The sequence below is a fragment of the Hemibagrus wyckioides genome, linkage group LG10, assembly GCF_019097595.1.
Source record: "Hemibagrus wyckioides isolate EC202008001 linkage group LG10, SWU_Hwy_1.0, whole genome shotgun sequence".
Classification (NCBI taxonomy): Eukaryota; Metazoa; Chordata; class Actinopteri; order Siluriformes; family Bagridae; genus Hemibagrus; species Hemibagrus wyckioides.
The window spans coordinates 17,489,896-17,502,134 of NC_080719.1; the positions used below are offsets into that span (position 1 = coordinate 17,489,896).

Below are 12,239 nucleotides of genomic sequence, written 5' to 3' on the forward strand. Positions count from 1 at the left end.
CAGGAGAGCAGCAGTTTCTGAAAAACTCAAACCAGCCCATCTAACGCCAACAACCATGCCACAATCAAAGTTGCAGAGATCACAAAATGTCTTCTTTCTGATGTTTGATGTGAACATTAACTGATGCTCGTGACCTGTGTCTGCATAATTTTTGCATTTGAATGCTTTTGAATTTGAAGGTGTTCCTAATACATTGGACAGATTACAGTAAAGAAAAATAAATGTCTGATTCTCTGACATGACAACAGTAAAATACCTCTATTGCAACTGATGTCAACAGACACATCTGAATATGGTGTATCAGTATCAGTATCATTACATTACATAAAACAGTCTACTTACAAGAACCATTTTGATGATGAGATTTTTCTCATAGGCACTCTGGAGTCTGTAGTTCTCTGTAGTAAATACAGACAATCATTTACATTCAACATTTCCAACACACACAGACATACAGCAAAGACTCCACAAACTCTTAAAATGTTAATTTGTGTAATTACTGTATAATTATTAATGTAAATGAAACCTACTGGGAAAATGAGTATTCAGCTTCACTTCCCTTAAGTTCTCTTTATTATATAAGTAGTCAAATGCAACTGTACTATTGTATTGTACTGTACTGTACTATTACTGGAAAATAATAAATGACAGGGTGGTGAAATGCTGTTAGTTGATTAATTTTCTATAGTCTCAGCCTCAATAAGTGATACCTACAAGCCACTGGCTGAATATCTGATGTATATGGCACAGAAAATCTGACTGGTCTTATTCTACAGGATTTTCGGAAGACTTGCATTACATTTTTTAACGGTCCGCCTGCAAGCACAGCCGTCGTGAAGCTCAAGGAAGAAGGAAGCCATTGTGTTTACAACTGTGACAATGAGCGCCTATGAAGATCAGCTAAATGCAGGATTTTCCAAATTATGTGAAGTTCACGGTAGAGACTCATTAATTTGCGTGTCTTAAATAAACAATCTATCTTTGCACACCAGTCGTCGATTTTACATTTTTATGCCCCTGAACATGACGCTATATTTAATATACTGTATAAAAAACTGACATGTAGTCAAGTTCGTCTGCTATCAGTCTGAAGGTTTGGCTATTCCTTTTCATTCATTAAGGAATAACAGCATATTTCTTACTTATTTACAATTTAATATAGTAAAGCATCCACGAAACAAGCCTAATCTTGTTCTCACTTATGTTATAATGGCAATAAACAGCTGCTTCCTCACAAGTCTTGTAGACTTGCTGGAAACCTTAACTTATTGCTTTGCCTCTGAGTACAAAGCTTGGATACTGTATTCCGAAAATAGTCTTCTCACAGAAAACATCACCATATACACAATTACACAAGTTTGTTTTAATCTGTTCATTATTAGGACATTAGTAACAAGCAATATAAATAGCAGCACATCATAAAAAAATCACTGCAGAGGATAAACCATTGTTCTCTTTCGAACGCAGCGAAGACTCACCCATGTCATTAAGCCAACAGGCTATCTTTCTGTACACCTCGTCACATGCAGTCACAGTGATGGCCAGTATGATTTCAGGGATAAACCTCACCACCCGTGGCAGCTCTTTAATCCCCATAACAAATTCCTGCCAAACAGAAATGTTTATTAAGATTTAAAATATTAAATGTTTATTATTATTCAGACATCATATTTGTCAGGCTCAAGTCAACGTCTTTATCCTATACAGTTTTTACTACACAGCATCCCATTTAAATGATGCTTTTACTATATGTCATTTATGAAATAATGCATCACATACTGCATCTGCGCAACACCAATCTCTCAGTGACAGAATTTTGATAACCTTTATGAGCATGAGAATAATATAAGAAGGAAATATGATGCCTGATACCTGAAGCTCAAAGCAGATGAGCATGGCCAGGAAGACAAAGCAAAGGCAGAAAATACAGACAGGAAAGCTAACCAACCATCGGAACACCCTCCTCCTCCAGGGTGGGTAATAAAACTCCTCACAGCCCGTCACCGGACTGCACCGCTTCACGCCCTGGGTGAGAAAATTACAGATACAGAAAGGGGACAGAGAGACATATTATGGAGTGGTGCTTTATCCTGGAATAAAGTACTGGCTAATTTAAACGACCCAGTGAAAAGGATCACAGTTAGGGGTAAAGCAGTGGTTAGATGTTACACTGTGATAAGGAATTTGTAAATAATCTTTATATCTTTAATGTTGTGATGTACTAGTAAAGATATCGATACCAAACAACTCAATTCTAAGATTTTTAAAACAGAAGAAATAACAAAGCTAATTAATAAAGACCACGTCTTCCAAGTATAAAACTAAGGCTAAGAGGAATCCTCTTGAAATCAACATATACTTTATAAACAAATTGGTCTGAAAAATATTCAAGAAGTTCCATATCAAATAATTCAGTATATATTGAATGTAATCCCACCAATTGCCAGATTACTGCTGAATTACCCTAAACTGTGGCCGTGGCTCTTCAAGTGATTCAGCTGGTGTGTCCAGTGTGCCCCATTTGTAAGCAAGTTCTGCTCCTCTTCGCTTCCATCTCTCCAAGAACAGTGTGGCCCACACCACGTTAAAGAGGGCAAATACTACACAGCATATATCTCTGCTGGTCTGTGTGAGAAACAGAAGCGGCGTCATCACTTAAGCAAACAGGAATGAAAACCGGAGACAAGATTTATACTGATCGTCCACTTTTTTTAGATACACCTGCTCATTCATGCAAAATCACGTAGCAGCAGCACAGTTCATAAAATCATTCTGATACATGTCAAGAGCTTAAACTGCCCACTGCCCAGTTTTCATCAACAATGTATTTCTGCTTTCAGAACTGCCGCTCACACACTAGCGCATGAAAACCCAGGAGATCTGTAGTTTCAAAAATAGTCAAAGCAGCCCATTTGGACCCGACAACCGTGCCACAGTCAAAGTCACCACAATCACATCTTTTCTCCTTTCTAATGTTTAATGTGAACACTAACTGAAGCTCTTGACCTGCATCTGTGTGACTTTATACATTGGGCTGCTGCCACATGGCTAATTAGATAATTACATAAATGTGCAGGTGTACCTGATAAAGTGGATGGTGAATGTATTACACGTACACACAGAAGCACTTGTACTAAAAAGCAGATGAGGTTTCAAAAGAGAGTCTGTGTTGAAAAAACAGTAATGGACAATTGGCCAGATCATTTGAAACCCTTCTGAATTGTTACCTGATCAGTTTCAGTCAGCATCCACAGTACAAATCCTATCACAGCAGGATACAGCATAGATGTTGTGTAAAAACCCAGCCAGGCGAAGTACATGGCAATCTTCACTCCAAAATAATCACATATATCATCTAAGAGGTACAGATGGAAAGAAACTTAGAGAATGTTTATGAGAATAATTTGGGTACTATGCCATAATCAACAGCTTAGATGGGTGTGAATATCACTAGACACGTGTAGTAGAAAATGACAAACCTAGGGGCTGCTTTTCACACACAGCTTGCACCCACGATTTCATTAGCTGGCCCAGAATTCTCTGCTCATGGAGGGGGAAGACTTGTTGGATCACACCTCGTGCCTTTAGCTCTGGGACTGTAATGAACACACAGTTTAGAATTACACATAGCGCGCACACACACACACACACACACAAGAACAAGAACAGCATGCAGCTGTTTAGACTACAGTACAATTGCTTTAGTTCTTTCTTGACTGATGAAGGATTTTATTGCAACTGAAATGATACCCATAGATACGACTATGTACTGCAGTCACTGTGGATCTATTTTAGGCAACACAAACACATCAAAGCACAGAGTGAACACGCACTTATGGGCTGCCCTTCAAGAAAGTGGATGTTGTGAAGGACCTCCCCTGGTTTGGCTCTGAGATTATCCAGCCAGTATTTGATTATGTTCTGACGTTCCTGTGACGACGAGAGAAATCATTTATAGAGTTTATAGAGTATCCTGTAATAGTATACACATTTAAGCTGATGGTTTATGATTATGATAACATTAGCCAGCTACAATAATTTGATTTTCAACAATGCTTTCTGTTGCTTATGGTAAAGGTGATTTAATATCAAACAACAATAGAGTACAGAGAGAAAGCTAGAAGGATTTGTTGTTGTGATTCACCTGTGAGGAGAAAAAACACAATTCACTCTCGATGTTCTCATAAATGTAGTCCTCCTCACAAGAGAAGCTGCGAGATCCACCTCCGAACTCTGGTTTCACTGCTTTCCGCAGACCCATCTCCTCTGCTCCTCGCAAGAGACTAAACAAAACACATGTATTAAGCAATGCACAGAAAACTCTTATACTGTACCTAATCCACAGCAGGGGATACTGTTCTGTTTGGGCATCCTGGATTCATCTGATATAATAAAGGAAAGGTTTACACCCTGGGATTCATCTGATATAAGAAAGGAAATGATTATACAAACTTTTCTCATTAATCTGAAAATAGAAGTGTCAAGGACACCAAATTTAAAATGCTACAAATGTCCCAGTGGATTCAGAATCCATCCCTACTAGCTAAACACTAGCTAAAGGAAAAAGATCATGCTTTGAGATGAACATAAAGTGCCTCTGTTTCAATGTGCAGCTTTATTTGGTAAGGCAATGCAGCATAGCTGATGTTCTGTGAAGAATTTATTCTGTACCAGAGCATCATCAATCTGCTCAGCCATCATCTTGCCGTCGGCACTGCACGGAAATAATGCGCATGTGACTGCCACAACTTCTATTATCATGCAGGCATATTCCAGTATGTGTTACATAAAAATGGTGTAAATGGTTTGCAGATTGTTGGGCTGCTTAATTGATCTGAATATTTAGTGGATATTAGAAAGAAAATGTGATATAACCTCTCGTATTCTTCATATCTGGGCTATGGGGTCGTATACCTAGATGGAAGCCATTTTGTAATGGGGAAAAACCCTTTCAAGCTTGACTAAATGACCACAAACCATGTGGTAAACCATTCCAGCCTGATGAGACCAAGGTAAAAGCTTTTCGGCATAATTCTAAAAGATATGATTGGTGCAAATACAAGACAGCTTATCACCCATGGAGCACCACACCCAGAGTGAAACATGGTGGCGGCAGCACCAGCTGGGATGGGGCTCTGGTGAAGAGAGAGGGAATCAATGATAGCTCCAAATGTCAGTTTATTTTTGGCAAAAATGATTGCACAGAAGATCACCTTGCAAATTGATAGATCTGGAGCAAGGAAGTGTTAAACTGCCAAATCAAGATGTGCTAAATTGGTAGACTCGTACCCACTCTCCCATCTGACTTTTTCACTTGACTTTTCTGGCTTCTAGATCGCATTAAAGGTGAAAAAAGGTCCATGAGTAATCTTACTTACATGCAATTATAACATGGGGGAGTCTTTTCATATCCACTGTAAATGCAAATAGGTGACAAATTACAGGTTGGGCTGTCTTATGTCAGAACAAAGAAAACTAACTTTGCAGCTCAGAGGGACTTTGATAAGTGAGAGTAACATACCGTTATTATTATTATTATTATTAATAATAATAATAATAATAATAATAATAATAATAATAATAATAATAATAATAATAATAATAATAATAATAATAATAATTAATTATTAATATAAATAATAAAAATAATAATAATATTAATTATTATTATTATTATTTCTTCATTTATATATTTTTAATAAATTCATTCATTCATTCCACATGATCACCAGGCCCAACACACATCTTGCCTGATGTAGCCTTGCTCTACATATACACACCATATCAGCACCGTGCTCACAAAATTTATATAACTGGATAGTACAATACGTATATGTAGTGGTATAGTTATACAGAAAATAAGAAAATAATTAGTTCTTCTGAGATGTCAAGTCAGTACTGGCCCAAATGTCAAGTCACTGCTGGCACGAAAACCTGAGATGACAGAATACAAACATACCTCTGCCCCACTGAATTCCTGTAGGGAAGATTGCCATTAAACACTTGTTTAACAACACACACACACAGACACACACACGCATGTAAGTGAACCCAGCCTTACTTTTCATATGTTGCTGTGACGAAGAACGCATAGACTCGTGTGTGTTTGTGGTGTCGTATCTGGATGATAAGTTCTGGGATGCCAAGGCGTATATGATTCAGCAGCCACAGTAATGTGTGGTCATCTGTGGTGTCTGCAAGAAGATGTAAGCATATATATAACCCAGGATTACTATTTATTACGATACACTTTATCATGCAGATTTATGGGAGAGGGGTGGTGGTGGTGGTGGTGAGAGAAGGAGGACCTGCAAAAGTCATGAGGACATCACAGTTCTCTGTGGGCACTGTCTTCATCCAGGATTTATGGGACATGATGTATCTCCCAGCCTGCAGCAGCCTCTTTCCAAACAGTTTATCTATGAGCCAGAGAGAGAGAGAAAGTGAGAAGGAAAGAGAGCGAGAGAGAGAGAGAGAGAGAGAGAGAGAGAGAGAGAGAGAGAGTGACAGAGTGAGAATGTCAGTGACCTTGCTAGGTTGCCATGGACATACACACACACACACACACACACTGTGAGGCACACACCCTCTCTCCAGTTTCTCTTTGTCAAGTTTAAATGTCATCCATGTTTCCCCTGCAACATGAGAAGACTAGACATGCCTTTACTTTTCTGTTCACAGACTCATGGCTACAGATTAATCTGGATTTGTATAAGGGCTAGAGCTAGGTTAGGGTTTGTATAAGACCTGCCTTTTGAGAGACAGAAAATCTATTTGCACTCGGTATTTGGGACATTATCATTATATCATATATAGGCCATTTTAGCACTTATGTCACAGTGTTAACACTGAAATGTGGTAGGTGGATGAGTAAACTGTTACAGATTAGCACGTAGCAGAGAAGTGTGAAAAGCACCTTTTGCATTGAGCAACTCCAGAAAAAAAATAGTTGAGCAGCGTGGGAAAAAATCTGAATTGGAATAGATTTATCTCAGAAATACACTCACTGGCCACTTTATTTGAAATAGCTATACAGCTAGCTTGTTCATACAACTAAATCAAGGTTAAGAGGTTCTTTGAGTGGTGCAAAAGAAAAGTTTTCTAGAATAACAGGATAACAGAATAACTAATAGAAATAGAAGAGTTCATATCCTAACAATGCCACAGCCATCCATGGCTCTGAGCAAAACCAGCCATGGTTTCTGAATGGGACAGATGGCATACACTCTCAGGAAAACTGTGGTCATCAATGAGCTCACGTATGCAGAACAGGGCAAATACACCACCCTGCAATACTGCATGAATATCAGAGCAACGGTGTCTTGGGGAAGCCACATGCTTGCCACACCTTCTCCAGATGGTAGCTGTCGCATGATATCTAGTGGGTGTCAAAACCATGGTGGATAAAAAAAAGAGCATTAATCTTCAGAATGAGGGGGAAAATGTAAACCTGGTGATTTTGACGTAGTCAGCATGATTGTTGGGCTGGCCATTTTATCATTAAGGGTCATGTAGAAAAAAGTTAGATGGAAGTTACCTCAGTGTCTACTAAAGACCTTTTTCATACTTCTGCCAGCTGACTGCATTATATGGAAGTATTCTTGACATTGTGGCAGTTTCTTAAAATCTTTTGCTTTATAATAATGAAGCAACAACAATGTCAAAAGCATGACTACTCTGAAAAACTAGAGGTTTTTCTAAACCATACAAAGCAGCTATTATAAGCACATCAGTAGGAACTCTGAGAAGTTTTTGTTTGATCATGTCTAAACATAACTCACATATACAATGCTTGCTTTAAACAGTTGACAGAGACTGGTAAACACAGATAAACCTGCTAATTGTTGCAAAAAAAAGGATCTGCTTTATTTCTTGGCTCTCCATAATTGCTGCACATAGCTTTATCTCAGTATCACACAATAGGAAAAACAGCAGGGAAAGAAAAGGGCTTTGTCCAAGCTTAGTGCACTGTGACTCTAATATAACTACCTGCAGGACTGCAGCTGCTTCATACTCTCTCGCTCAGATGCAATGTTCCTACAGATTCTCATCCTCACGCTACAGAGAACACCACATTTCATAAACAGCCATCTGGTGCAAAATGATTTGTTTTTATTTAATTCCCAAAAGGAATAAGCCTAAAAGCTAGATTCATAATCATCACACAGGTTTCATGGCATAATTCACAGAGTCGAAATATCATCTTAAAGCTATTATGTAGTGCAAAGGATTTCAAGATTGCCTACAAGTTAGCAGAACAATTGACTAATTTGCTAGGCAAGAACTTTGACATTTTCCTCTTGAGGCATTTGGAGACTGAGCTAATAGAGAATCAGCTCTGGTGAGTTCTGTGGATGTTAATGTGTCTAATATCTAACCTTTTTCGTGAAAGAAAAGAAACCCTCTATTGAATGGTTTTAGATATAAACAGTAGGGGTCTTACCAGAGGGACAAATCAGAGGACCATTTAGGGAGAGACTTTTTCTGAATCCTTGCCGTGACACAGAATGTATCTGGCCATCTGTCTTAGGTAAGGACAAAATACCTCTGCTGCTGCAGACAGGCCAAATAATATCATCTCGCCATAACTCTCTGCTATAGGTATCTTCTGTCAAATTAAACTGTCATCACTTACTTCTCTTTTGGTTTGTTTCCTGGGAGGTACTAGTATTAGATGTACATCACATTCTATTTATAAAGCCAGGGTAACATTTGGTGCTGCAAGGGTTGATATATTATTATGCCACTGACTATCTAACACAACTTACAACCCTCGGTAACGTTTGCCGACCAGATGCTTTCTCTAAAAAAAAAAAATTAATTGCACATTGCTTTTGTTTCTTCCCCAGAGCTATAACCCTGCTTTCACAGCAAGATACAGTGCGTCTGCCATTTCTGCCAGTGGATGCTGACTCATCAACCAAATAATTCATCGGTATACTCAGCAGATTTGACTATATTGTTCGTCCTTATATTATTCACCTGGTTGGATAAACCATGACAGGAGGAATGTATTTACACTGCCAACCTTTCTTATTATTTGTTACAGTTTAATCACTAATGGCACATACAACACAGACTGACATGTAAATCAGGAAAGTTTCAAACCAAACATCAATGTCTTCATATAAAAGGACCTGTTTCCTGGCAAGCTCCTAAGATCCTAAGGGCAATCTTAATGAGTGCTTTATTAAAGGCATTTGGAGGGTGAACCAGTTAAGCCTATAGATAACAGACTCGGGTATACACTAATATTAGTCCTAAGACAAATAAACGTTACAAGCGCTTAATTATACTGATCAACATGTGAACACAGCATGGTTAATGTGGCAAACAAACTACAGAAATGAGAAAGTAATCGAGTAACATCTATTCTCACTTATTTTACACAACTATGCCTAATACTTGGCTAATAAATAGACTTCACTGTTATTTTCTGATGATGATATAAATGGCATTAAAAATGGTGAATGTGTGGTGTAGTACATATCGGTATTCAGACCTCAGACATGACCACAGTGTTGTGTGTGTTACTCAGAAGGCTGGTTCATACTTTCAGTTATATAGAAAGAGGAATTATGGGTAAGTGGTGTGCACTGGTATACTGTTGTCCTAATGTCCAAATGCCAATGTACAGCATTTACCGATAAACCTCAGAGAAGCTATATCCAGATGTGTTCCCGGAAATATTGTGAGTCCTCTTCTGCAGATTTGATAAAGTGTTGCTGAGTAATAACTGGCCTAAATACTCCTCAAGTGTAAATAAAGTTTTAGACATGGAAGTGTAAACAATAAACTTTTCCCTGCATGTTAATCAGAAAGTGATACCAGTTTAAGCCTGTTCGTGCTGTTAAGTCTCTTAGGGTGGTGTGTGTAATCAAATGTGTTCTCAATGATAAACCTTTTGCATAAGACATCAATAAATGAACAGCATGAGCAAGCATCCATTGTGTCACAAGACAATATTATCACATCACTGGATGGTGGAAATATATCCAGGAAACTGCAATTATAATATTGTGGCATATGCGACTGTAAAGTCAGAGTTTTTACCAGCTGTAGCTGTCATTATAATGGCCAATTAAATCCTGCAGGATCTCACATGTTTCTTCCTTTTTTTTCTTCTAATGGATTCCCAGTAAAGATGCAGTGTAGGTGATGTAAACCACAGCAACTCAATTTAGAAAACATCTAAAACATCCATCATTCTGTTAGTGCTAGAATTGTGGATTTAAAAGTTAAAGTGAGTTGCTTCAGTCCATGAAACGCTTCGATGCTAATAAACTGATGTATAAAAAAAGCTATAGAAATGTTTTCTTGGTTTATAAATGATTTCTATTTTCCCCAGAGCACTTTTCAAAAAAAAAAAAAAAGTAAAGACAAAGAAAAGACAGAAAATTACTTCAAAGTTTTCAGGATAGAGGACTTTGTGCTTTACAGTTGCTCAGTAACAAGCTGCATATTTGTCTTACTGTCGTCGAGAGAGCAAAAAGGGGAGGCAGGTGCTATTATAGCATTAGTATTGACAATAACTAACTCATAGTGGTTCCACATCATGTATGTAATGTAACTATAAACAGATATGCAAAAATTATAATAGAAATTGGCATAGATAAATTGCTGTGGTAAAAGAGGAATAAAGCTCTTTTGGACTGTTATGGGAACATACACATTAACTTTGTGTGTATGGCTGCATCACATGGCCCTGATTTTCCCATAACAGCATGCCCCATAGTGTATTACTGCTTCCTTGATGTGGTGTAGAACCAGGATGTATTTAGCATCCCTTCTGAAGAAAAACATGAGATTTTTTAGTTGATATGTTCATGTTATGTAAAGATAGACATCTATGCGAACGCCCATAAACAGCGCCCTCAGATATTTACAACTATACGGACACACAAGTATAAACCTTGACAGTCAAGGGCCAGTTTACTCACAAGACAACTTCATAGGCAGCATGCAAATACAGTATTCTGCGTGGCTTCAGTGTCACGAGTGGGTGGAAGCTGATGTGCCTATGATACTACAATATTGAAAAGAATGCGAAAAAAAAGAAAGAAAAAAAAGATGAGAAACTGTTAAAAAATATTCTTCGAGATCCAAACTCATCATTATGAGACAGATCAAAATACTAGAATCATATAGAGTGACAAAATGATCCTCTATAAACAGCACCAAAACATACCACTTCTCACAACTTTCATATGGAGTTCATTAATCTAAGAAAGGCATTTAAACCTTAGCAGATGCTCATTTTTGACAGATAGTAGAGATTTAAGCAGCAGAAGTGGTGCAGGCATTTACTTTTCCAGCAACAGAGACTACAACAAAGGGATTCTTATTCAAACCAGTGCCAGGATCTCCCCAGAGAATTTTTTGCAAAGAAATTTCTTAACTAGTGTTTCATTCTAGACACCAGTACCAGTTACTGATTATCTCTTTTTAATTAAGAAAACCCTTCGAACTCTCCATATTGCTCATAAAACAAGGGAGAAACTATTATGAAACTCTTATTCAGCCCAGAAATTGGATTATTTGCCAAACCAGTACTAACTTTCACAAGTTACTAGGAAACAGTGTAAAAATGCTGTATCTGTCACAAGTAAAAGTGCTAAAATATCAGCAGAGACCTTTCACTCAGCAAGTTTGACCACAAGCAAAACATTTTAGTTTCAACATACATGCATACTGTAACTGGCTCAGTAAAACCACAAAAGAAGTGTTGGTCAGTTTAATCACATATGCAGTCAGCAAATGTTTTGAACACTATGTTTATTTAATCGCTACAATTTTATTTTTAATGGCTATGTATTTTTCAGGATAGTATTAGAATCTATGCCATTTCTGGTCATTTTCCTCTAGCCCTTTATCAGTGTCAGTTTCTTTTTTTTGAAGAAGAAGATGAATTTGAAGAATACTCTCAACCCAGCAGTGACACTGAGGTGTTTACAAATTAGCACCCATTAGCATCTCAGTGTCACCATTGAGAATTTAATACCACCTAAATCATTTTGGTCAGTGGTGTTTCTATGGTGGTCCCTGAAAAAAGCTGCACATAGCAACAGATGGACTACATTCAGTAATTACAGCATACCTACAAAATCACGTATACTGTGGGTGTTCCTGCTAAAATGGCCAATGAGTATTTTTAAATCCAATGTGCTGAAGTACAGAATAAAAAATATTTGAAAACTTTTCATTTTTCACATTTCAGCTGCACTGTTGTCTTTAACATC

The 12,239-nt window shown here is 37.7% G+C and overlaps 1 protein-coding gene across 2 annotated transcripts in view; it reads right to left on the minus strand.

Annotated features, from left to right (window-relative positions):
• ano8b (anoctamin 8b) overlaps positions 1–12,239 on the minus strand; it is a 28,880-nt gene that overhangs the window by 8,270 nt on the left and 8,371 nt on the right. For both annotated transcript variants that reach the window (XM_058400814.1, XM_058400813.1), the window contains exons 2-11: positions 6,309–6,419; positions 6,062–6,194; positions 4,145–4,283; positions 3,834–3,930; positions 3,480–3,596; positions 3,228–3,355; positions 2,464–2,625; positions 1,873–2,025; positions 1,479–1,605; positions 343–398 (exon numbers count right to left, since the gene is read on the minus strand). In XM_058400814.1, the coding sequence (XP_058256797.1) occupies positions 343–398; positions 1,479–1,605; positions 1,873–2,025; positions 2,464–2,625; positions 3,228–3,355; positions 3,480–3,596; positions 3,834–3,930; positions 4,145–4,283; positions 6,062–6,194; positions 6,309–6,375 (1,179 nt within the window). In that variant the 5' untranslated portion in view covers positions 6,376–6,419. The remainder of the gene's footprint in view (positions 1–342; positions 399–1,478; positions 1,606–1,872; positions 2,026–2,463; positions 2,626–3,227; positions 3,356–3,479; positions 3,597–3,833; positions 3,931–4,144; positions 4,284–6,061; positions 6,195–6,308; positions 6,420–12,239) is intronic.